The 27,622-nt window shown below is 38.1% G+C and overlaps 1 protein-coding gene across 4 annotated transcripts in view; it reads right to left on the bottom strand.

Annotated features, from left to right (window-relative positions):
- Positions 1-440: 440 nt before the first annotated feature.
- Positions 441-27,622, bottom strand: part of vti1a (vesicle transport through interaction with t-SNAREs 1A) — a 141,630-nt gene continuing 114,448 nt past the window's right edge. For all 4 annotated transcript variants that reach the window (XM_048170492.1, XM_048170490.1, XM_048170493.1 and 1 more), the window contains one exon: positions 441-1,483. Coding sequence is in view for 2 of the 4 variants with exons in the window: in XM_048170490.1 (XP_048026447.1) it covers positions 1,390-1,483 (94 nt within the window). In the remaining 2 variants the exon portion in view is untranslated. The remainder of the gene's footprint in view (positions 1,484-27,622) is intronic.

Below are 27,622 nucleotides of genomic sequence, written 5' to 3'. Positions count from 1 at the left end.
AAACAAAATAATGTTGATTATAAATAATCGATTATTTGACGTTTCAAATTAATTGTGATTTCTGTTCAAAGTTGCTGACTATGTAAAGGGTTCCAAATCAGTCATTTATGAGGTTTAATTTCAGCTATTGATGCTGCTTTGGACGACTGCTGCCTACGTAGGCATTAGATATCAAGGCAACTCACAGGGTTTTGGAACTGAGCCGGAGTGTATGGTGATACACAGATAAATATATAATAGTACACAAAGGAATCCTCACATAAATGACAAACTGAAATGAACTATTAGCACATAGTCATCTTTACCTTCTTTCTTCTACACTAATACCCAAACAGCAGGTGAAAGCCTGGAGCAGACTGGCAAATTTAGCATATTTCCATACTGATGCTTGCTAGTTGGTCCCCCTACAGGAATAATGAAGCACATTTGCAACAATATTGTACAGTAGAGACAAATGATGTGATTTTAATGTCAAACACTAATGGCTAAAACAAATTCCAGATAAATTGAAAGAAAGATACAGCGAAAAATACAGTACAATTCATCTGAAATGACAAATAAATACAGGAAATACATTTCTTATTAGTACGACTGACTACAGTTACTATCATGCTGTCAGATTTGATTAGTAAAGGTAAGAGTGGACATGGATATTTTCTTGTTCAAAGCAGTCCTGCTGGTTTAACTAAACACATGCGAGGTCTTTGCTGACCTTAGAGGAACAGCGTGAGAAGCTACTAATCCTGGATGAAGGGGGACTGAGAGACGGGCGTGTGACCTTTGGGCTGTGTGTAGTGTGTGATTCTGCACCGTGTGCTAAATGGTACTGCACTGGGGGCCTTGCCTTGTGTACGGCTCACACACACACACGAACACACACACACACACATATATATATATATATATATATATATATATATATATATATATATATATATATATATATATATATATATATATATATATATACCTGATGGACAGGATTTTCTGGTACCTTTAGGCTCTCATGCCCTTTTCCCGCCTACAAAACCCCCCAAAACTAAACATTAAACAGCAGGTTATGACATAGGTTGATGTTCGCCTTCCTGTTCTTCATCCATCTGATGTTCTCATCATGGTCCTCGTGTCCACACGTCCGTGCTGGGTTTCTCTATGGGTCGGTGAGTTTTAAAAGTAATGGACGCAGCATAAATGTAAGGGGAGAGAGGGTAGGCACGGTCCCGCTCCGCTCAAGAGCAGCGAAGAGAGGCCCCCTGTCACTGCCCACCAGGAATGATTCATGTGAACAATTTGTCCTAATTACTCCAGCCCAACACTTTTGTCACTATTAATCTTACACACACGCTCGTACACACTCACACATTCACGCATAGGGCCAGTCAGTGGAGATCAGTGCCCTCGCAAATTGAAATAGATGGCCAAGACGATGGTGAGGAGGATGATGGCGCCCAGGATGAAGACCAGGACACGATTCTGAATGATCCTGTGGGTGAGGAGAGGGAGAGATGGAGAGAAAGAGAGGACAAGAGAAGGAGATTTCATGTTAAGAACATTAATTGAGACAAATAGTGAAAAATACGATTTAACATCTTCACACAAAATAACATGCATGTGATCGAGTACATGCCTTGCATCAAAAATGAATTTATTTTTCTGACTGAACTCGATAAACAGATTTCACTTCAGTCATATCTGCCTTTAAAAAAATAAAATAACACACACTATCGTGCAAAACATGTCACACGGTGTGACAACTTTGCCTTTTCCCTCTCTCCATCTGTCTGCAGAGATGCTTAGAGCATTTATTTTTCTCTAAAAGGTAAAAAGTGTGGCTTGTGGCGTTCCTCCAGCTAATAAATTTCACATATTTACTTATGTAATTCTACATAAAACTCAGTTTCCTATTATCACATGACCAAACCAAAAAGGCAATCTGTTCCTGCAGGACTCCACAGATTCACTCATTCATTCACAAAGTTCTACACATCAGTTGCATATTTCCTTATTATTATTATTATTATTATTATTATTATTATTATTAACATATTATGGCCAATTTAATTCAATTATAATTCACAACATATCAGGAACATATCAGTTTTTAGTCAATTAACTGACAGTTTTTAGTCAATTAAATTAACTGCATATTGAAAATCTAATTTTGCACAATTATTTCTTCCTCAGATCTCAAATTGAGGAGATATGCACATTACACACACACAGTGCTGAATCGTCACAAAACTTTATCATTTTAAGCATTCAAGTGCAAAAAGATGCAAAAGAGAAAATATTTCAATACTTGAGCGCTGTGCGAGAAGTTTTCTATGAGCACACATCCGTAGTGTGAGTGTTCTCTTTCTCTTCTTTTGCACTTGAATAATACAGATCTATCCTAGAAAACACAGTTGGTTATGTCTTAAGTGAAAGTAAACAGTTGAGAAAGAAAATGCATGTGTATCAGTATATTGGATCCGTGCATTCACTCTTAAAGGATTAGTTCACTTTTAAATACACTTTTCCTGATAAATTTACTCACCCCCATGTCATCCAAGATGTTCATGTCTTTCTTTCGTCAGTCGAAAAGAAATGAAGGTTTTTGAGGAAAACATTCCAGGATTTTTCTCCTTACAGTGGATTTCAATGGCTACCAACAGGTTGAAGGTCAAAATTACAGTTTCAGTGCAGCTTCAAGGGCTTTGAACGATACCAGAAGAGTAATAAGGGTCTTATCTAGTGAATTGATGAGAATTTTTTTCGAAAAAAATACAACCGTTTATGCTTTATAAACAAAATATCGCCTTGAACGTACTTTCCGCTTCCACATTCTTCATAACGCTTACGCTGAATGTCCTACGCCTTCCCTATTCAAGTTACGGAAAAAAGCGAAACTGGCGCCGCGTTCGTTCCATAAGTAGAATAGGGAAGGCGTAGGACATTCAGCGTAAGCGTTATGAAGAATGCGGAAGCGGAAAGTACGTTCAATGCGATATTTTGTTTATAAAGCATAAACGGTTGTATTTTTTCGAAAATGACCGATCGATTCGCTAGATAAGACCCTTATGACTCATCTGGTATCGTTTAAAGCCCTTGAAGCTGCACTAAAACTGTAATTTTGACCTTCAACCTGTTGGTAGCCATTGAAATCCACTGTAAGGAGAAAAATCCTGGAATGTTTTCCTCAAAAACCTTCATTTCTTTTCGACTGACGAAAGAAAGACATGAACATCTTGGATGACATGGGGGTGAGTAAATTTATCAGGAAAAGTGTATTTAAAAGTGGACTAATCCTTTAAAGTGACAGCAACTCAAGCAAATAACAAAAGACAAAGAGAAAATCTATCACTGCTCTTGACTAAATAACTTTTATATTATAAATCCATTTTTAATTTACACAGTGAAGACTATGCAGTCTTATTATACATTTGATTACCTTTTTTAATTTCTGTACCTGACAACTTCTGCTAGACCTACCTGAAAAAATCTGAAAAGCACTGATTATTTAATTTGTGTCTTTGTTCTATTGTATTTATTTGTGCTATTGTTTGTAATTTAATGTAATCACAAAAGCCTGAAAGACTTTTTTGTCTGTTGTCATGTCACAAGTTGTCATCAGATTACTGATCTCATGTGTGAATTTTTCCCATTATTTATTTTTCTTTATTATTTAAACAACTTAATGTAGTTGTTTTTTTTTTTTCCACTCCCAATTGGAGTAAAGTATGTGCAATTTTTAGAGAAATATTCATCTTACATATTTTGTTGCATTAGTGAGTTAATAAAAATGTAAATGGTTGTGTAAAATAGGCACATAATATCATAATATTGATCAATATATGCCTGAATCGAATTGAATCCCAATTGTATCACAGAATTGTTTAAGGTATCAGCAAATATCATATCGCTGTCAATGAGAATCGATATCATATCATATCATGATGAATCTTCCGATTTAAACCCCTAAAATAGTATAGTAAAAACAGTAACATTGTGAAATATTATTACATATTTATTAACAAATATCATTACAATATTATTACAATATACATAAATATTTCTATTATGATATACTTTAAAATTTAATTACTCCTGTGATGGCAAAGCTGAATTTTCAGCAGTCATTACTCCAGTCTTCAGTGTCACATGATCCTTCAGAATAATATGACTATGATGATTTGCTTTAACATTATCAATGTTAGAAACAGTTGTACTGCTTAATATTTTTGTGCAAAACTTGATTCATTGTTCCCGTTTCAAAACAGGATTCCTTAATGAATAGAAATGTTTTAATAGAGAGTAAACGAGTAATAATCTCAGCTTCATTTTACACACTTTACCATATATCATATCATATCATATCATATCATATCATATCATATCATATCATATCATATCATATCATATCATATCATATCATATCATATCATATCATATCATATCATATCATATCATATCATATCATATCATATCATATAGCAGAATTTTTCCCCAAAACAGAAAATGCAGAATAAGTAATTCTACCCGTCTGCTCAGAACTAAGAAAAAGAGCCAAACAAACTGTTTGAAAAGTGGCAAAGTGGCACAAAGTGGGTGTGTGGATGAGTACAGTGAGGGTGAAAGCGGGAGTTGTAGGGGTGAGACCCTGAGATGATCTCTCGGGGTGAGTTTCTGTCTCCTGTGTCATTCCTGATAAATGACAGAATTATCCCATGTGCTGACATGTGGAGAGAGCAGGACCACTGTCCACTCCTATAAGCAGGAGATGAATAACTCACACACACCCATTCATCACCACTTCAGCCGAGCAGCACACTTCCCCATCCAAACACACGCGCACACACACCTCTCACAGATACAGAGATGTACAGTAAAGAAAGCAAAATAGCATTACAATACACACCTCAACGCTGCTGCACAAAACTGACTAGTATTTGTATGTCTACACTGCGAGAAGATAAACCATCAGAGGCTTTTTCACCGCATTGATGAAAGGTGAGCTCTGATTGGATGCTGGGCTGGCTGGCATAATTCATAATTGGGAGTGTATGCTTGACGGAGGACATTAATCAGAGCATATTTAGCAAGGCCAGATCTCCCACATGTCTCTTTAAGTAACATTCATTATTTACACCGGCTACACGTTGTGGGGACATTCCATAGGCGTAATAGTTTTTATACTGTACAAACCGTATTTTCTATCGTCCTACACCTAAACCTACCCATCACAGAAAACTGTCCACATTTTTACTTTCTCAAAAACAACTCATTCTGTATGATTTATAAGCCTTTTGAAAAATGGGGACATGGGGTAATGTACTCATAAGTCACCCTATCCTTGTAATACCTATGTCATACCCATGTCATTATACAAACTTGTGTCCTGATATGCCACAAAAACACACACACACACAAACTCCAAGAAAAAGAAAGAGGACAGAATGGTCATGATGTTCTTGGGTCTGTATAAAGAATGTGTGTTACAGGATGGTAGAGCTGATTCTGTGCTCAGTACTACTGGAGGCAGTTTATGTCAAGATCATGTGACCCTTACGTATATTATACTTCCTGTTAGTCAATATTAAGATAAAGTACACTACTGTTCAAAAGTTTTAAAAAGAAAATAATGCTTTCTTTCAGCAAAGAAATGTTTCTTGAGCACCAAATCAGCATATTAGAATGATTTCTAAAGGATCATGTGAGACTGAAGACTGGAGTAATGACTGCTGAAAATTCAGCTTTGCCATGACAGGAATTCATTGTAAAATACACCATGTAAATACAATGTAAAATATATTAAAATATAAAAAGTAATTTTGATCAAACAAATGAAGCCTTGGTGAGCATTATATACTTCTTCCAAAAACATTAAAAAACCTTCCAGACTCCAAACTTCTGACTGGTAATGTAGCTGACTGCCTACAGTATGTCTTGCAATCTCACTACTCATTGTTAAAAAAAAACAAAAACACAATTGTCCTTGGAAACCGTAGAATAGTCTATAGAATAACAGTTTGTTCTAATTATTAATTTGACATATGGTTACCAAATGTACTAAATTTATACATTTATAAAAGCAATAAGCCAAATGAAGCTGCTCTGGCCTGGTAAAAAGCTTTTAGGCAGGATTGTGACTTACTCTTGGTATTTTAACGCACAACCTCTTGAAAATCCATGGGCTGAACTCATAAATCAACTTCTACTAACCTTAATTTTCTGACCAAAAGCTCAGCTGTAGATTTTTGACTGAAGTGCAAGAGATTAAATATGTGGGGGGGGGGCATGGGGGTGTGAATTGGAGTGAGTGGTTCAGGGGCCAGGCTGAGCTGTTAGCAGTAATGTAGATTAATCTGCCTTTGGTAAGGCTGCTCTGACAGGCCCTTGAGGGTGGGCGGAGAGGCCCCGGGCAGCCCCACATCCAGACACAGAGGGAGAGCGAGTGAGTGAGCGGCCCAGTCATCACAGAGAGCAGCCACGCTTCCTTCACTTCAACAACACCAGAACTAAAAACTCTGAAGACGACCCTGGAAAGTGCATGAATCTATTCACCGAGATCTGTTGTAATTTGAGGAACATGTTTGGGGAAGTAATTCATCCTGTCATGAACGAGAGCTCAAATACTCACTGATGGAGGGGAACTTTTGTCTGTAAACTTTAAAATCTTCCCCTGTGGCAGTCCCTTTCAACTTCAACTAAAAATAACCACGAATGGATCTCAAAGAACTGAAGAACCAAAACACTATTTGTATCCCTTTCCACCTCTCTCAGAGCCAGTCTGCATACTTAAGAGCCAAATAATGATGCAATGGACTGTTACTAAATCATCTGTCCACAAACAAACATGCCACATTACTGTCTTTGTTTACAAGTTTTGACAAAGAAATTTAATTGAGTGTAACCATGAGCTGGCTTTGATATAACAGCGACATATACAGTATAATGAATAAAATACATATATATAAAATAAAAAAAATGTAGACAGACACTATATAGAAGCTGACTCTATAGATTTCTACTCCAAATAAATGCTGATATTTTGAACTTTATTCAATATTATGCAGCACAACTGTTTTCAATTCAGCCTTGGTGAGCATTCAAGAGAATTTGAATAGCAGTGTGTGTGTATAATATATATATATATATATATATATATATATATTTGATTTGGTGGAAATGGACTAGGGCTGCGTTGATTATAGGGATAAGTTGATTATAGAACAATTGCCACCAATGGTCTCTACGATCAACTTAGGCTTACAATGCTTTTGAGAAATGCAGCCCAGATTGGAAACTTCAACAGATAAAGGGCTACTGGATACTTCTGTGGGTAATCTATGGTTCCTCTACCTTCAGTCTCAGCTGGGTTGAATCACATTAATATAAGGAGAGGACAGAGACAGAGAAGAAAGGTTATATCTGTTGCCTGTCTGATGGAGGTTCTATCCCATGCTGAACCATGTCTGGACAGAACAGAGCAGGACCCATCAAACCGCATCCATCCTCTCTGTCAAACACATGACAGAGGGCTGGAGGAGACCTGTTCATGTTGTCACAGCTCATAGCTCAGGGTAAACCTTCTTTTACACGTTCACTTTTTCTGTCTCTGTCTATATAGACTAGGTCAGAAAAGAACCAGGGGTTCAAAAATGCACATGTAAAATCAAAAAAATAAAGTTTGCTTCAATGTAGCATATAAACTAAAAATCATAACATTAAAACTTCACTGACACACAAAACCCTGCTCGACTATTAAATATTAAACAGTTCAAGAACTCACACTTGTTAAATTGTTAGCATGATCTCATGTACCAATAGAAATTCATCATGTCTAGTTGGGCTAGAGATAAGACTCTACGCAGTTCAATTCCCATGCTGGAATAAATGAATTTATGTTTTTTAATGAACCAAGTCAAACTGAAACTCTGGTAGATCACATTTGGTTTCATTTCGTTGACTTGATTAAACTGACCTCAACGCAGTGATGATCTTCAGCCAAACCTATTCACAAACTAACTACTACTGCCACATAACATAACCTAAAAAAGGTAAACACTGTAACTATAGTAATTAGTAAGTATATTAAGAATCATAATTTAAAGTACATACCATTTAAATGTTGGGGGTCATGTTTTTGAAAGAAGTCTCTTATGCTCACCAAGGCTGCATTTTCTTCAGAAATACAGTAAAAACTGTAATATTGTGAAACATTACTACAATTTCCTTTTTAAATATATTTTAAAATGTTTTTTGTTTTTTTATGTGACGCTAAAGCTGAATTTTTACGAAAAAGAACGCGACACCAGTTTAGTTTTTTTCCGTAACTTGAATAGGGAAGGCGTAGGACATTCAGCGTAAGCGTTATGAAGAATGCGACTGACGAAAGAAAGACATGAACATCTTGGATGACATGGGGATGAGTAAATTTATCAGGAAAAGTGTATTTAAAAGTGGACTAATCCTTTAATGCATTAAAATTTAAATAAACCCTTTAGATTCTAATCGACTAAAACTAGACTAAAATTAAAACAATTTCTGATGACTAAAATATGACTAACACTAAATGGCATTTTAGTCAAAAGACTAATGTCACATGATCCTTCAGAAATCATTCTAATATTTTGATTTGGTGCTCAAAAAATATTTAGTATTATTTTAAATGGTGAAAACAGTTGCGCTGCTTAATATTTTTGTGGAAACCATGATACATTTTTTCAGGATTCTTTGATGAACAGAACATTCAAAAGAACACCATTTATAGAAATAGTCCTTGCTGAAATATTAATTTCTTAAAAAAAAAAAAAAAAAAAAATCGTACTGACTCCAAAATGTTCAACAGTAGTGTATATTTATAACTTTACATGTACAATGTGAAGACAAGGATCCACAGTGTCTGTCTCACTAACTATATATATAAAAAACTTTCTGTAAATTAAAAGTTTTTCCCATTTTAGAATCAATAAAAAGTTGGATAAAGGAAAAAAAATCATGTTATGTCAGCAATAATCAACAGATTTTTCCCTTATTTTAATTTTATAAAAGCTGATCAAACCGCCTAATTATGTTTTTGTTTGTGTGGGGTGTCTGGAACCCTCAAGCCCCCCTTTCAAAAAAGCCCCTTCAGATGAGAACCTCTGTCTTAAGCACAGTGTGAAACACACAAGCCGAGCACTATATGTAAGAACACACTGCCAAAATAACTCCTTCCAAAACCAGCAGACAAAATTAAACTGAGTCAATTGGGTTAAAAACATAAGTCTAACCTCAAAAGCACAACGCCAAACAATGAACGACTTTGTGTGTGTGTGTGTGTGTGTGTGTGTGTGTGTGTGTGTGTGTGTGAGTGAGACAGAAAGGGAGAGAAGGAGAGCGAGTTCAAGCTACGAAAAGCCCATTTATCAGTGGAGGAGGTACAGGAGACAGAGACAGATGAAAATAATGAGGAGTTTTCTGTCAGGAAAGATTTACAAAATCGTACCCGCGTTATTAAAATTTAAAACCTTTTTCCCCTTCTTTCCCACTATTTTTTTTCTTTCTCGTACACTCTCAGTTCCCCTTATTAGTAGCCCTAATGAGGGCAGTAGTACACCTCTACGCCTGGGTGTGCAGGGGGAGGTGGGTGACGGAAGTTTACCCCATTCGAACACCACCACCAAAGCACCACACACACACACACACTCGTAAACACACACACCCTTTCACAATACACAAACATCCCCAAGCAAACTCTCATAACAACACACTGAAAACAAACAGTCTAAAACCTGCATTTTTCCATTTAAAGCTCTTGATAAACAGCAAGTTTTAGGATTCTGAAACAATTAAAACAGTGCAACGTTATAAGAAACAGAAATTTGTGACATTAACTTGTGACATACATTTTCTTTTGAAGCCAAACTGACTTTGTGAGTGGTCTGCATTTTCTTTTCTTTTTTTAACTACACCATGTATTGTACTGCACTGGAGCAAGATAGAAACAAAAGAAGTGAAAGAGGGAGGAGAGTCAGCAGGATCAATGTGTTCACTAATGGTCTGACTGATGGACATGATGCTCTACGTGTGTTGGTACGGTGAGGGAGGCCTGTGGAACTGATCCTGTGTTGGAGTGTGTGATCACACTCTAACAAAGATAAATGTTTTAGCAGGGCTTCTCAGCTGCCTTACAGTACAGTACATGTCAAAGCAGCCTTTAAACCACCTTACCTGTCAATAGCTCAGAGCTTTAGATGTAATAAAAACAGGCAATAGAGTTCTTTGTAGTCACTTTCAGAGTGACGTAGAGAGTCAGCATTATCAACTCTGATGGAACTAGCAGCTGTCAGTAAGAACTGGACTGGAGGGAGATTTTAAGATTTATGCCAAAGCTACAGTTATGTTCTGGTGACCGATATATTGGTCAAATCAACTAATTGTCCAAAATGTTGCCATTTTAACATTGAGACACTGGCCAATAACTGTAATCACCATCTGGTCAATTTTAGAATGCCTTGTTTTCCAATAATTTATTTTCAATAATAATAATAATAATAATAATAATAATAATAATAATAATAATAATATTATTATTATTATTATTCAGAATTATATAAATTTTATATTTTATTATTTATTTTATTATTAATTTTACATAAAAATATTGTAAAAAAAAATTTCCAATAATAATAATAATTATTATTATTATTATTATTAATTATTATGACTTATATATAAAGCAAATAGTGTAAAAGTTAAGTTATATATATTATATTATTAAATTATATTTGAGTGTGTGTGTATGTATCTCTAAACATCTGCATCTATGTATCTCTAAACATCTGCATTTGGGTATTAAAATCCTATTTAAACACATCATGTTCAGTACATGGGAAGAGCACGAACAGGAGGGACTTTACAAGACTTTTAAGGCTTAATTAAACTCACACACACTCTCACACACACACACACACACACACATACAAGAACGCCAGGGGGAAAAAAACTGCATTTAATTGCATGTAATTGACTTAAAAAGTCCCCAGTACTGTGTAATTCCCAAAAGAAAAACAGTAGTTTGCCCTCCAGAGCATTCTGAAACACAAATACACACCCACACACACCATGGCTACTTTAACAGGGCTGAAGTGTATAATAGAGCTGTTAAATAGGGTTTTATTAGCGTGATTATGGGGTGGTGGAGCTTGCTACAGTACTCTTATCATCTGGAGCTGGACTCAGGAAAGGAGCAGCTCCAATCAGTGAGGTCTGACTGTCCTATTGCACACCGTTGTGTAGATTCAGGTAGACTATCACTGAACTTTGGTTAGTACAGATGAATCTTGAGATGTTGCCAGAGCTGCGACTGTGAATGCCTCCTAATGATTTCACTCCATATCTCTCTTTCTCGTTGTCGTTGTGTCGATCATCGGAACGACAAGCCGCCTGTGCAACCCACTCATGGATAAGCCTGCTTCTTAACATGGATCAACAAACTAAGACGAGTGTAAAAGGTTATAAAGGGAATTGCTGAAGAGAGAGCACCAACACGCGGGCATGAATATTGTACACATACACACAGGCTGAGACTGGCAAATCACACGGCCCCGTTCAACTCGTAGCGCTCCAACTCTGAAAGACAAACGAGCTCCTGCACATTTGGAGCAGCCCATGTGTCGGGAAGCTGTCTTTATGAGCTACACACATACACATACATAACGAACACTTCTACGCCACACACTCATGTATTTTTTATCGCCCAGCTAACAAACTGACTAGAATCCTAGACTGGGATTTTAGACCCATACAGGAGGAAAGAGGGAGGGATGGAGAGTGAGGGAGTAAAACTGAGTTCAGAATCAGGTGCTATTTAAAAAAACTGAGACAAAGAAATGGAGAAACACTTCGTTGGCACTACTTCCTGGAACCTCTTTTGCCCGCAACAGATTCCAGCAGCTGTAGCCTGCTGTCGTGGAGTGTCCAAGTGAGATTCCCTGCTCCCTCTAATTTTCCAGTAGCCCGGGATCATTCTTTTAACTGGCACTCTGCCAACTTAGTAGCACTCTCCCTATTTCTGTTCCAAAATCTAGGGAGCTGCAAACGTAACCAGTATTTTAAGGTACTGTAGGTGAATTTCAACATAAAAGAGACCTCAAGCTGGACAACCCCGAAACCTCATTTTCAAACTCATGAAATAAACACACATATATATATATATATATATATATATATATATATATATATATATATATATATATATATATATATATATATATACACACACACACACACACACACACACACACACACACACACACTATATTACCAAAAGTTTTGGGACGCCTGCTTTTACGTGCAAATGAACTTTAATTACATCCCATTCTTAATTCGTAGGGTTTAATATGGAGTTGACCCACCCTTTGCAGCTATAACAGCCTCAACTCTTCTGGGAAGGCTTTCCACAAGGTTTAGGATTGTGTTTATGGGAATTTGTGACCATTCTAGAAGCACATTTGTGAGGTCAGGCACTGATGTTGGACAAGAAGGCCTGGCTCGCAGTCTCCGCTCTAATTCATCCCAAAGGTGTTCTATCAGGTTGAGGTCAGGACTCTGTGCAGGCCAGTCAAGTTCCTCCACACCAAACTCACTCATCCATGTCTTTATGGACCTTGCTTTGTGGACTGGTGCGCAGTCATGTTGGAACAGGAAGGGGCCATCCCCAAACTGTTCCCACAAAGTTGGGAGCATGAAATTATCCGCAATGTCTTGGTATGCTGAAGCATTAAGAGTTCCTTTCACTGGAGCTAAGGGGCCAAGCCTAACCCCTGAAAAACAACCCCACACCATAATCCCCCTCCACCAAACTTTACACTTGGCACAACGCAGTCAGGCAAGTACTGTTCTCCTGGCAACTGCCAAACCCAGATTTGTCTATCGGATTGCCAGACAGAGAAGCGTCCAGTCTAGAGTCCAGTGGCGGCGTACTTTACTGCTTTCTACTTTCTGCGCACTGTTCTTGAGCTAATCTGAAGGCCACATGAAGTTTGGAGGTCTGAAGCTATTGACTCTGCAGAAAGTTGGCAACTTCTGCGCACTGTGCGCCTCAGCATGCACTGACCCCGCTCTGTGATTTTACGTGGCCTATCACTTCATGGCTGAGTTGCTGTTGTTCCCAATTTCTTCCACTTTGTTATGATACCGCTAACAGTTGACCAGGGAATATTTAGTAATGAGGAAATTTCACAAATGGATTTATTGCACAGGTGTCAACCTATCACGGTACCACGCTTGAACTCACTGAGCTCCTGAGAGCGACCCATTCTTTCATGAATGTTTGTAGAAGCAGTCTGCATGCCTAGGTGCTTGATTTTATACACCTGTGGCCATGGAAGTGATTGGAACACCTGAATTCAATTATTTGGAGGGGTGTCCCAATACTTTTGCCAATATAGTGTGTATATATACACAGTACACACACACACACACATATATATATATATATATATACATACATACATACATTATATATATATATATATATATATATATATATATATATATATATATATATGCGCACACACACATACTGCACTGCTAATGTCAAACTCCAACAAAAATTGAAAATGAAGGCTTTGTTATGCTGCTGCCTGTATAGTGTCTGCCTAAGAAGTCTAGGTAGGCAGCTCACTAGGTTTTGGATCAGAATTTCTTTCTTCTTCCAATTTCTTCAGCTCTTTCATTCTGGCTTTTTTAACTACATCTCACCACTTTCTCTTATTCTCTAAAACTCTGGAATCTCTCAATTTCATCATTCCTCACTTATCTTTGCCTTTCCCTTTTTTTCTTTTCTCTATCTCTGGTTAGAAGGAGGGTGTTGATGTCAAAACGAGGTAGCGGATTAGTGTATATCTCAGGAACTTTCTCAAGAAGGGCATGCCTATGCTTCACCGCAGCCAATAAGAAGGCAGTAAATATTATGTCTGAGTCCATGTCATGGGTAAATGTGCCGAGGCAGCAGTCAGCGTACCACTACTAATCCTGATTTCCCAGCACCCAATGCAGGAAACTTCAGAGAAAACAGAAACCCTTGCTCCACTGCCACATCCTTTCTGCTCAGTGTTCTCCCAGAACCGGTGCACAGGTAGGTGTGCCTATTTGAAATAACAGGGAATTTGAAGTTGTGACAGATATACTGTATAAGCATTGCATAAAACTGGTAGGTTTTTTCTTTAGGTTGTCGGGACCTAACCTTTCCGTGAACCTGGCACAGGACACGCCATGGGTGAGGTTCAATGGACCAAACCACGAGCAAACAAAGTTTCAACAGGCTATAGACTTTATCTGCACTTGGAGACATATCACTACTTCCTTCTGTTGAAGTTTTTCAATCTTTGACATCCTAACATCCTAACAGCACATTACTCTTACAATTTAGTGACTAGCTTTGTAAAGGCACTTACAGAAACATAAGGTAAAGATGTCCAGGTAAAGCAGCACTGTCTTTGACTCCTGACATCCACCTTTAACTCCCTACGCTCTGACCTACCAGGCTGAGCAGGATATTGAGACTTACTCGCAGTGTAAAACGATCCCTCAGCAGCGCTCCAGGTTGACTGTGAATACAACGGCATTTATAAAAGCGAGATAAATTACTTTCACACAATTTGGGCGCGCTGCTAAGATTTCCGACACAAAAAGTGGCTGCATTCCTCGAGGGAAGCAGCTGGGGATTGTATTACCAGGCTTGTTGAAAGGGTGTAACACTAGCCATGGAACCATGGGCCTCCAAAACTATGATGCTCATAAATTTTTATTGTTTGTTCAGTATTGAAATCTCATTAGAACTCATAAATCAGTGGTCTGTGTTGGCTGGTGACTTTCACAGAGTGCAGAGGAAAAAGGAAACGAAAGAAATGTTAAAGTTCTGGACACTCTGTGCTGGGCGGGTCTGACCTGAGGCCATAGTTTGTAACATCTCAGTGTTGTGTTACACTAACAAAATCTAGTTATGAAGAGACAGACCAATAGAGCAAATTGCTTCACAATATAATATCATTTTATGGACCAAAACAGACATTTTTTGGCATTACTCAGAGCAAATTCCATACAAAACTCCAAGTGGTTACTGTTTTTTCCCCCAAAAGTCCAGAGACATGCTCTTTCGTTTTAATAACAAGCAACTTTACATAACATCATGCCGACATGTTTAGTTTAGCCAGAAGCCAAAGTAATAATCTCCACTCCCTCTAGTACATCCATTCACCCCATGTTTGCTCTACAAGACCAGTGATACACATACCACAGCAAAGCAACCATTCAGAGCACGGATGTAATAAACAAATATTTATTTTACGGCTGTCGTTAACACAGTTAACGTGTAAATGTGATAAATGATATACGTTTAAATATGTTAACACAATTTTTTAATATGACATCTCAACTGTTCTGTTTGATTTCTAAAAACTGATTGGAAGCTGATTGCAACTCCTGATGTTTATCAGCAAGCAGAGAAGTGTGAGCACTGACGAAAACACATTAGTGCTCAAAAATTAAGATGCCCCTCTAACCCAGGGCCACTGAAAAGAGTTTTGGGCCAGTTGACAGAACTGTCACTGTCTTTTCGAGTCAGCTGTATATAGCTTATATTTTCTGATCATGTACATGCATTTCATACTTTGAAGTTTACAGATTTTCTGCAAAGATTTATGGGCGAAATCTAGTCGTTTCAATAGTAATCCAAGCAATCTGGAATTTCGAAAGATTTACCCACTCAGATTCTGCAACATGTTCAAGATGGTCACACAGATTTGCTGATGTTGACAAATAGAAATCTTGATAGTTAATTTGATAGTAGCTTCAGTGTGAGCTGTGCTTCATATATTGCTAAACTACTGACAAGAGACCATGGGACATTTTGACTGCACCTCAAGAATAAATCAAGTTTTTTATTAATAAATATTAGATAACAAATATAAAAATAAATAAATATTAAATAATAAACATAAAACTTAAAATTTTCATGTGATAAATGTAAATATAAAATTTTACATTTTAATTAGGCAAGAAGGAATTTAATCTTCACCTCTAAATCCTTAATTCTGATCCATGCACTTGTAAGATTAAGTCCATAAAGTAGAGATTTGAATAGTTTTTGTTAAGCATTGTCCATTTAAACACTTCAAGAAATATAGAATCTGTTTTTATGTGAATAAGATGAGTGCAGAGTTGATGAAACTACTGAGTGTCATCCACACAGACCGGCAAAATTAATTACATGTGGGCCTATTACTTAGTAATCTATAAAAAAATATATATGCGTTAACTATGAACATCGTTTGGAGCGGTCTGTAAACTTGAAAAAAAATCTAATTTACAACTAGACATTTCAGAAAATAGATTATGATACAAACTCAAGTACAAAAAAACCTCCCTTTTGCTCGCTGCTGCAGCCTTGATCTCAAATTGTTACCGATTTCATACTGAGCATCAGTTTCTATAAGAAACCTGACAAAAGCCTGTGGTGTGAATTCACTCTAACAGGAAATCTGTACCATGTAAAAGACATAACAACGGCACCGCATGTCTTCAGAGCAGAGCGGTGAGACCATCATATGTGTGGCCAAAGATGGAGTGGAACTTGAAAAGACAAGGACACAATCAGGATAGGTTGGGGGGATATAGAGAAGGTTATGCTTTTGAGAGGGAGCCTTTCAAATTCTTATCCAGAGGATAAAAGCCCTCAGAAAACAGCACTTAATCAGCTCAATGCTTCAGCCGTCCTTGCCATGCTGTGTCAGGGGAGTCACGGAGAGGAGCATCAAGCGTCCAAGATGCATCTCAGAAAAACTAATCATGTGACACCAGATTTCCAAGCAAAGGCACCCGGAATGACGACACAAGCGTGGTTAATGAACTAGCTGTTAAAAACAGGGAGAGCGAGGTAGAGTGGAGAGCAGACCTTTCCAGCACCTTCTCTCTCAAATAAACACAAACTTCAGCCTTGAAGCTGTTGTTGTGTTCCACTTCTATCCTCGGGTGATTCTGGCTGCATGAGGATGAGGTTGCACTAATGGAGAGATGGGAAAAATAACATTAAAAGGAAAAGCAAAGCCCATGACTTATGCCGCTGCAAGGTCGACCAAAAATAAATAAATAAATAAATAAATAAAAATAAAAAACCAAAGACACCCAAAAGACAGATGGAGGGAGGTTTGACATTTGGAGAATGCAAAGGATCGAAACATTAAAGATAAATTACATTTTTACATTTTTTGAAGAAATTGAGAATGGTGCCATAGTGTTGCTATGGAGTTGTGGTCGAGTATTAGAATGTTACAATGGACTTTTGGTTGGTTGCTAGGTGGCACTATCCCAGTGGTTGCATAAACTGCTTAAACTAGTCTTAAAGGTGCTAAAGAGGATGTTTTGTTTTATACATTTTTGCAATATTACTTGAAACTGTCTTTACTAACTGATAAAAGACTATTTATTAGGTGCACTGAAAGTAATAATATTAATATACATCATCTGTGCACGAGGTAGGGCCTTAAAAACATCAGCCAATCGTTTACGCGATCATCGCGTAAACGATTGGCCCTCTGGCTTGTCAATCACTGCCGTGACGTTCCTTGTGAGAGACGAGCGTGGCTGCGCTCTCCAGTAACTTTCCACACTCTACAGGTGCCGCATGCAATGTTTTTGTCAGGAGACAGGAGTAACAACTGCAGATTATGAGTTACCTGTGGTGAGTCCGACATAATGAATCCAAAAAACACGACACAGCGAATGCCGGTGGTAAACACTCGTGTTCAAATACTCGTGCACGAGTTTTGGGAGGCGTTCCTTTGAAGTGAGCTGTGAAGGAGGGGGGCTGTTCTTACGCATGCGCTCATTTAAAAAACTCAGTAACAGTCTTTGGATTCTCAGTCGACGAAAAAATCCTCTCTATCACCTTTAAAAGTTAGTCATCTAAGCTTTTTCTTCAAGACTAGCCCTAACTTTTAAAGTCAGTTACATAAAAAGGTAGATCGGTCTAATTTGAAACAGAAAAGTAAGACTGATTACCTCTTGACTAATTTCTAGTTGGTCAAATTAGTTCTTGAAACACAGTCTTAACATAGTGGTTAAATTTATGCAACTGGCCACAGCAGGTCTGTACGATATTTTAGGTGCTAGTTAAAGTCTATAGGGTTTTCCAGGAGGAAATATGATGTTTTGAAATCTTCTGGTAAGTTCATAATTACAGTGTCAGGAGCTTTCAAAAATGGTGAATACGAAAAAAAAAATGAACTCTACAAATAGATGAATAAAAAATGCACGTAAGTTCAATCAATTTATGAAGGTGCTGTAAACTCACAATTGTACAATTATATTGTAATTTGTAATGCAATGTTAATTTTATGGTAAATAAAATAAAATAGTAATTTCATACATTTCAACAAATTATACGTCAACTATAGATGCTGCACCCATCCTGTTTGTTCAGTGAAAGAAAATCCCAAGTTTCCCACTCATAATTATGATATTGTGGTGGCTTTCATGTGCGTTTAACTGTGCGATCTTTGTTGATTTGAATGCACAATTAGTAATACTGACTAAGTTGCATTGGTATCATTCATTTTTTAAACACAAACCAGTGCGGGGTGAGTAATGTTCTTAAATGTAATACTTAGGATCAGAGGTTTGTTTAAATTCAAAATCACTTGTAGTGATACTTAAGGGCGTGTCCGTGAGAAAACAATGCAGCCCCAATGGATGCAGCTTCTGTAGTTGATACTAAATTTGTAGAAATGTATGAAATTGCTAGTTTTTTATTTACTATACAACTAGATAATTGCATGTACAATTACAATGTTTAACTATTCAGTTTACAGCACCTTCATGAACCCAAAAAAAAAAAAAAAACACATCTGATGCGCATTCTTTTTTTATTATTTTGTAGCAGAAGAGTTAAAAACAAAAGAAAGTCCTGCACACTTTCAATGCTTACAAAAGTATCAAAAAATATCTTCATAGTTGCAACGTTTCGGTCCCGTGACCTCGCAGGTGTGCGAGGGTAATTGCTAACTGACTGTAGTAGAAGAGTTCAAATAAAACCTTGCTGCGTTTTTTGTTGAAGGTACATCACATCAAGTGATTTAAGCGCAACAGACACCATAATTACTACTTCCCAGCTCATAATACATAATAACTTAAATAGTGATACTGCTAGTAAACATCACTAATAAAAATTCCAGTGGTGAGAATGACTGATCTTTAAATCCAGTCTGCTGTCAAATAAACTGTCCATTTCTACACCAGTTCAACACCAGCTCATGCTGCGGAGAATCTTCCTCGCACGCTCCTGCAGCAGAGCTTCAGAAACCACAGTGTCATCCGACATCTTTCCACTTGACACTACAACAGGGGGTTTAGTCACTTTAAATAATCCATGCCATTCCATTAAAATTGCAGACCCTTCTCTTCCTCTTACAAAACGTGTAGAAGAATCTCGTCCCTGGACTGGAGCAGGCAACCGGAGAAAGCGAGAGGCAGAGAGAGAGGGAGAGGAAACGGAGGAAAGAGCGCCTGGGGATGGACGGAGCGCTCGGTGAGAAGGGGTTTCTGAGTGACACTAATTCACTCATGATGACTTGCCGCTCTCCTCCCGCAGTACTGATTGAAGCGCAGGCCATCGGTTTGGTGCAATAACAGCGCTATTGACTTGTTGCACCGGCTCCATTTGGTTATTGCCCTGGAGGCTCCGATCAATAGACTCAGCACTAAATCTGACTAATCAGGCCCTGCAGCCTCCAAGGGTCAGGCTGAGGAAAACTCCAGAAAATCTATGCCACGAAAGAGGAAAAGAGGTAGAGAGAGAGAGAGATAGAAGAAAACACAGGAGGGGTTGAGAGAGTCCTCTAAGCTCACTGACAGCTGTGTGAATTAATTGATGAGGATTGCTGTTCTGCTATAAAACTCCTGAGCGGGAGATGGAGAGGTGGGCGGCGTGCGCGCTGAGCTGTCAAAGGCGCCTAGTCTTCCAGTTCCTGTGACCCGACAGGTTACAGGTCAGGGGGCGCCCGTGCTGCCGAGGGACTGCACCGCAAACTAGTGTCAAGGAGGAAATCCATATCTGTGAAAAAATATGGATGCGCTTGAAACTGATTGTACTTATGTAAACGAGAAGCATATTCAATGACGTTCACGCAAAAAAGCAATGAACCCATTGCCAATGTTTGTGGTCCCCGCTCTCTGTCTGCCTGTCTTTTTTTTTTTTTTTTTTTTCTCAGCTTAAGCAAGTCCACTCTGTGATAGAATGGCTCTTTTTCCATAAACATACAGCCAGCATATCATACACAGACTGTGGGACACTATGGAAAATTTATAAGGGAATGAAAATCAATAATTTATACCAAAGTCAAGCACTAGGGTTTTTTTTTTCCCTCCTCCACTGCTGGTTCTGAGTGTGTGAGTGTATCCACATAGTGAGGGGAAGAAAAGAAGAGGAGCAGAGGTCTGAATCTCAATGCTTTGGAGTTTGAGAGAGAGAAAGAGAATGGAGGGCTGTGACAGACAGTCCCCCTTTTCAGCACCTTCTCTCTGAAACAAACACCAACTTCAGCCTTGTTTGTGCAGTTGTTGTTTTTCCACTTCTCTCTCTTTTTTCTGTCGTTTTCTCAGTGCCCTGCTGTCCAGGATCTTTTAGCTTACATGGGCACTTTCCTCTCTGCACACATATACTCCCTGTAGCATCTTAGGCAGACTGAGGAGAAAAAGAACACACATGCACACACCTAAAACCAATACGAAAACACGTAGCATTCCCCTAAATTGTGACCTGCACTGTGGTACAGGGCTGGATCTAGTCAACTAGTAAAGTTACCACTTTACAATACATTAACGCTGTATGTAGTAGTCATAGATCACTTTATATGTGGTAAAAAAAAATAAATAAATGAAAAACAATATATATATATATATATATATATATATATATATATATATATTTTTTTTTTTTTTTTTTTTTTTTTTTAATTAAAAGAAAAAAGAAGAAAAAAGAAAAGTAAAACACTAATTTAAAAAAAATACATTGACATGACTTTACAAGTCTGGAAGACTATGAAATGTATATAAACTATAAAATTCAAATTATTTAAATTAATTTATATGAATTCATGATTTCTATGGATGAATCACTATCATGTATGGAGCACCATTAACATTAGAGGTTATGGGCTCTTTCCCTTCCCAAATCAATATAAATTCAGCCAATCGCCAGGAGATCATGTGGGACCATAGTGGGCGGGGCATACGGGCTGCTCAATGAACACCTCTAACTTAATGCTAGAAATGGCACAGGATAAAGGCTTGGACGTATTCCTCAGGAACATGCAGCATGCAAATAATTGTGATGCTGAAGGCAGACTGACTGCACATCCACACATAACTGCAAGGTCATCAGCTTTTTTTCTCCAGGGGTTCACTGACCAGCCTATATTGCAATTATTCCTTGGCAGCTGTGTGCTCTGCGGACTCCCTCTGTTCTGCTGGCTTAAAGAATACTGTTTAGTTGCATTACAACTTGTGCCCCGTGATCAAACACACCCACGGCTCTCAGGTCACACAGGGGCTAAGCAATGGCTGCTAACAATGCAGCATTTAAAGCATCACACATATGCAAAGTGCCTTTTACACATGGGAGAGAGAGGCAGAGCTTGCATAAGAGAGTAACGGAGAGAGAGATCGAGTACGGAAGCTTTACACTTCAGCAGGCATGTTTGTCAGATGTGACTGATACAGTGGATCAGCTGTTTCCTGCCATGCTCCCTCCTCTCCTGAAGACGGCGTCACTTTAACATCTGGATTAACTTAAATCTGACCAAATCGTTCTATAAGATAGATAGCTAGACAAACAGACAGACAGACAGAATGACAGAACGATAGATAGATGGATTGATAGATTATTAGAAACAGATTAGTCACTCTTCTATGTGGTTTTAGTGATATAGATACATTATGAATCTACGAATCTATCAATTTATCTATCTATCTATCTATCTACGAATCCATCTATCTATCTATCTACGAATCCATCTATCTATCTATCTATCTATCTATCTATCTATCTATCTACAAATCTATCTACAAATCTATCTATCTATCTATCTATCTATCTATCTATCTATCTATCTATCACAATAGTAGCAAATTTGACATACTATATATGAATAGTCAGCTTTATACAGCAATATAAACATACATAAGAAATTATCCATCCATCCATCCATCCATCCATCCATCCATCCATCCATCCATCCATCCATCCATCCATCCAACCAACCAACCAACCAACCAACCAACCAACCAACCAACAGAAGTGACTATAGTCTATTTTATATTTGTAGTGAATAAAGTACTGTGAATACTGGCCATCCTTGTAAATCACTCTCTAACTCCACACACGGTCAAGTTCATCCGTGACCCTTCACCCCTGTACGAACCACGGCTCAACCCTGCTGTTTGCTCTCAAGCAGCCAAAGAATTCCAAACCCACAGGGCTTATACAGTGCTCTCTCCCTCTAACACACAAGCAAAAACGCCTTAGTAACCAACAGGTACAAATACTACCTCGCTGCTCTCTGCCAAATGCACAGATGCCCCATTTAGTGAGAGGGTCTGAAAGAGAAGAAAAAGAAATGAAAAAGGGGGATGCAGACTGGCTAAGAGGGGTTTCTTTCCCTCTCCACTGCTTGGTTAACCAACTGACCTGCAGTCAAAGGAGCCTTTGTGAGCGCACTCTGGCGGTCGGCCAATCAGATCCTCGAGCTTGTCTGTCTCCAGGCGGGAAATGGTGCCCCTGGTATGCGGCGAGCAGCAGAATGCACAGACAGACAGGCCGGCTGCCGGCAGGCCCTCTCTCTTTCTTTCTTTCTTTCTTTCTCTCCTTTTTTCTTTCTCCCTCTCTCTTGAAAATGTCCAACCTCACTTCACTGAGGGGAAAATTACCTGACTGGCCCCCAGCCAGAGGACCTGCCTGCCCCAGCACCACTTATTTATTTAATAGTGTACCTCTGCCCCTGCCTCTCCATGCCCTGACACCTACTGTCTGCCAGCTATAACACACACACACCACGGAATGAACACACACTCTCTGGATCCATGAAAAAGCTCTTAAAAGTCCAAAGAGCTTCCTAAAGCAAGGTGTGAAACCCACCTAACAGCCTGATCCCAGAGGTCAGAGGGCACTCACTTTTACCCTCTTTCCACCCAAATGGTGCTGGTGCTTGTGCCGGAGTCAGTGCTCAAGCAGGGGAATTGTGTATCTTTTTCAGAACTTTAAAGCCAAACAATGATGCAACTGACTACATAACCAGCCCACAAAAAAAAAACTCAAAGTACCAAGAATACAACTTTTGATTTACATATAATCATTCAAATGAGAAACACTGCAAGCAATTTGCTGACGTTGACGTGAGCTCCGTTAAATTTACATAAAGCGCAGGAACTGTATCCATTTATATTCATTTTGCAGAGACACATTTATGTGGCCAAGTGTAAATGGAGCCGTTTTAACAAATCAGATAGCTTTTCGATCAGTAAAAACACATGAAGTGACTAGGTGTAAACAGGCCCAAGAACATGGTGCAGGAAATGATAGAAGTTAGTCTGAAAACCTGATAAACCAGATGAGACAGGAACAGAACTAGACAGAGATCAGATGAAGGTGTTCTTACAGACTGACAGTGTCAATCTCCCCCAAACTGTCTGTTCATAGTTTACTTGGCATTACAGATACAGCGAATGAGGAAACACACACACACACACACACACTTGTATATGCGGTTTATGGGGACTCTCTGCATAGGCATAATGGTTTTTATACTCTACAAACTGTATATTCTATCCCCCTACCCCTAAACCTACCCCATCTACATATTTTTTGAATTTCAAAAAAACACAGTTTAGTATGTTTTTTAAGCCATTTGGTTTACGAGGACACAGGAAGTGTCCTCATAAACCATGTTTATGTTGTAATACCCATGTCATTATACACATTTGTTGAACCATATATACAAGAACACACACACACATGCACACACACAGGCCTTATAAACCAGAGTAAGACAAAAGACACTACATTCTGTCATAAAACATGTATAGCGGGAAACAGGCCCTTTTTCACCTCTCTACGTCTCTCACTCTTTTTTCTGTCGTTCTTGCTCTTTATATTTATCATTCACTCTATTTCTGTCTGTGGCCAGACTGTTTCTCACAGTTATCAGTTGTCAGCTTTCTGGCTTGACATTTATGAGTGTACGGCTGCCCCTAAGCAATGCCATTTAAACTCTTGCTCACACACACACACATATACACACACTCACAGACAAACACATGCATGATCCAAAATCTTAGGTTACATGCTAAATATTATGATTAATATTACGATTATAGAACACAACAACAGGGTTCCTGAAGAAAAAATGAAAAATAAACAAATTAATTGGTAAGATTTTTTTAATGTTTTCAAAAGAAGTCTTTTATGCTCACCAAGGCTGCATTTATTTGCTCAAAATGCAGTAAAAGCTGTAATATTGTGAAGTATTATTACAATTTATTTAAAATAACTGTTTATATTTTTATACATTTTAAAATGTCATTTGTTCCTGTGAGTTCAAAGCTGATTTTTCAGCAGCCATTACTCCAGTCTTCGGTGTCACATGATCCTTCAGAAATCATTATATTATGCTGATTTGCTGCTCAAGAAACATTTCTTATTATTATAGATGTTGAAAAGTGTTGTGCTGCTTAATTTCTTTGTGGAAACCATGTTAAACTTTTTTTTTCAGGATTCTTTGATGAACAAAGTTCATATATATATATATATATATATATATATATATTACATCATGTATATATATATATATATATATATTTATTACATCATGTATATATATATATAAAAATATTTTTTGCAATAAACTTTTAAAACTCTTTGTGCTTTTTCTATAGTTTCATATACATTGTTGCTTCAAATAAAAGTTTGTAATGTTTGATGCATCTCAGAGCTTGTTCATTTCAATGTTTCACTGAAGATTTTTTTTTTTTTTTTTAAATAAATACATTTGAATAAAATAATAAAATATGCAAACAATACTTCTGGAACCAAGGCTGCTAAAAAAGTGGGCAGTCACTGTTGGGCTCTATTATGGTAATTAATTTATCATTAAGGCAGCATTTGTTCCCAGAGCACAACAACCTGACATCCCAGATCACTGAAGCAGACTGCGGCAAATTCTATAAATTGACCAATCAGAGGGAGAATATATGCAGGGAGCGATCTGAGCGGTTAACCTTGGGAGCTCAGGAGGGGGTAACACACCTCAACACACTCTCATCTGCCAAAATCACCCTCATCCTTATCAGATCTTTCATTTGGGTTAAGTACCTCAATGCCTGACGTCCCACGCAAGCAGCAAGAGTTACAAGTAAGTTTGATGGGAGGGAAGACTGACTTTTCATCAAAAGAAGGGAGAATTTCATTTGAAGAAAAAAATTCGGCAAAAAAAGAAAGAAAAAAATAGATTTACACATGGAGTTGGAGCTGCATATTTTTGCCTGTGTGGCAGGCTGCTGGTTTAGTTAAAGACTATAGTTAAAACAGCCATAGAGGAGAGCATGGCTCAGTGAGAAAAGGCAGAGCACAGGCAGAGTCTCTCTATTTAAGCTCTTGGCCACAGTGGGCATTTAATAAGAGAGAATGTTATGTTTTGGGAAATCTAATTTGAGGCTCTTGTTTGTTTTCCTGGCTTTATTTTGAAAAAGCAGACCATTTTTTACGCCTCCCGCTCTAGAGACGAGACCGACCGTCATGAGTTTCTAACAGCAAGTCTTTATGAAGTAAAGCCCTGAGAATCTTTAAGCGTTCAATAAAACACACTTTTCTGAGTCCTACATTAAATTAGGGACATAATTAATTGCAAGGTTATTTTCCATGTCAGCAAAGCATATGTACGCATACGGTCATATTCAGATTTTCCAGGAAAATATTAGCCACCATCCTCTGCCTAATTGAGACTTATTCCCTTTGGGGAAGAAGAGGAGGTCGCTGGGCGTTAATTAATCCTGGTTTTTAAAAGTAAATGACATTCATTAGCAGGGACCGGAGCCAAATAAGATTATTTACATGCCTATAATCTGGATGGTTCTTCTGCTGTTTCTTTAATGCTACGGAACTACCTCTACGGAGAGGATGAGAACAATCACGCCCCCTTTTCCTGTCTTCACTTCCACAACAATTAAAAGTGAGCGAACAGATGGAGCCGTGGCCGTGCGAGCACGTTAAGATGCCCTTCATCTTCTCCTTATTTTCCATTACCGCTGCTAAAGACTCAAGTTATACACTCAAGTATATAAGCAAATGCAAGCAGAACCGATTCCAATGATGCTAGTAATAAATTACAGAACAGATACGTCCACAACAGTCAAGTAACTGCGCCAATTAAACGAATAATGCATTGAGGTACACTAAACAGCCATGTCTTGTTCGAAAATCCATTTTATTCCCCATGACAAAACATTGCCATAATGACAGAAAGGTCTTTGTATGACCTCTTGCTCTCATTCACACACACACAGACATCGCCCACACACAGACGGTTAACAATGAAATTGTTAAGACTGCCTATGCTTCTGCAAGGAGCAGGGAATTAAATAACAGTGGACTTATTGTGCATCAGCCGTCTAACAATGGTGCCGGCCACCTAATCAAGACATTGGATCCTTTTCTCAGAATTCAAACTAAACGTATGAAACAAATGGTCGATAGGAGGAGAGTTTGTGTCCAATCTGAATTAACCTCCTTCAATTGTCTTCTGCTGAACACGTTCCTTCGGATTTTATTTTTACCAGCATCCGTACCAAGGGCATAGGTTAAACCTTTAAATGCTTATTTCTCAGAAACGAAGTGTTCTGGTTGAGAAGTTGTTTTGTATGGATGAAGGGTGACGTAGACTTCTCACCTGTGCTTCATTTGTACGTATGATTAATGCCCTGGGTTAATCTTGGCTCCTATAGATGGCTTGTTTCCGGGCTACGATCAAACAGTGCGCTGACAGGCTTTTCAGGAAAGAGCGAAAGAGACGGGCCAGATCAGCCTCTCTCTCTTTCTCTGTCAGTCTGAGAGAGTCAGCTCTGACAGTGTCAGAGGTAGTTTCAAAGACAGGGCCGCCTCATGTCAGGCCGCCACAAAGAGAGATAAAACACAAGCCGACGTGAGCTTCGTTTAGGTCCATTCATTAAGCTTTTATGTACAAAACCTCCAGTGGGAATGGATATGGAAGTGAAGCTGAAGATGCTATTTTTCTCACTTCCTTTCACTGAATTAAAAGGTTATAGATCACCTGGATATGACTGAGCAGGACATTGTGGATCCGCTGCAAACACAGTTTCTAATATTCATGAATTCTGACTATCTGCAGTACAGGTGCTGGTCATATAATTAGAATATCATCAAAAAGTTGATTTATTTCACTAATTCCATTCAAAAAGTGAAACTTGTATATTGTATTCATTCATTACACACAGACTGATATATTTCAAATGTTTATTTCTTTTAATTTTGATGATTATAACTGACAACTAAGGAAAATCCCAAATTCATTATCTCAGAAAATTAGAA

This window comes from Megalobrama amblycephala, linkage group LG20 (assembly GCF_018812025.1).
Source record: "Megalobrama amblycephala isolate DHTTF-2021 linkage group LG20, ASM1881202v1, whole genome shotgun sequence".
In the NCBI taxonomy this organism is placed as follows: domain Eukaryota; kingdom Metazoa; phylum Chordata; class Actinopteri; order Cypriniformes; family Xenocyprididae; genus Megalobrama; species Megalobrama amblycephala.
This window is presented reverse-complemented; position numbering and strand designations above follow the sequence as displayed.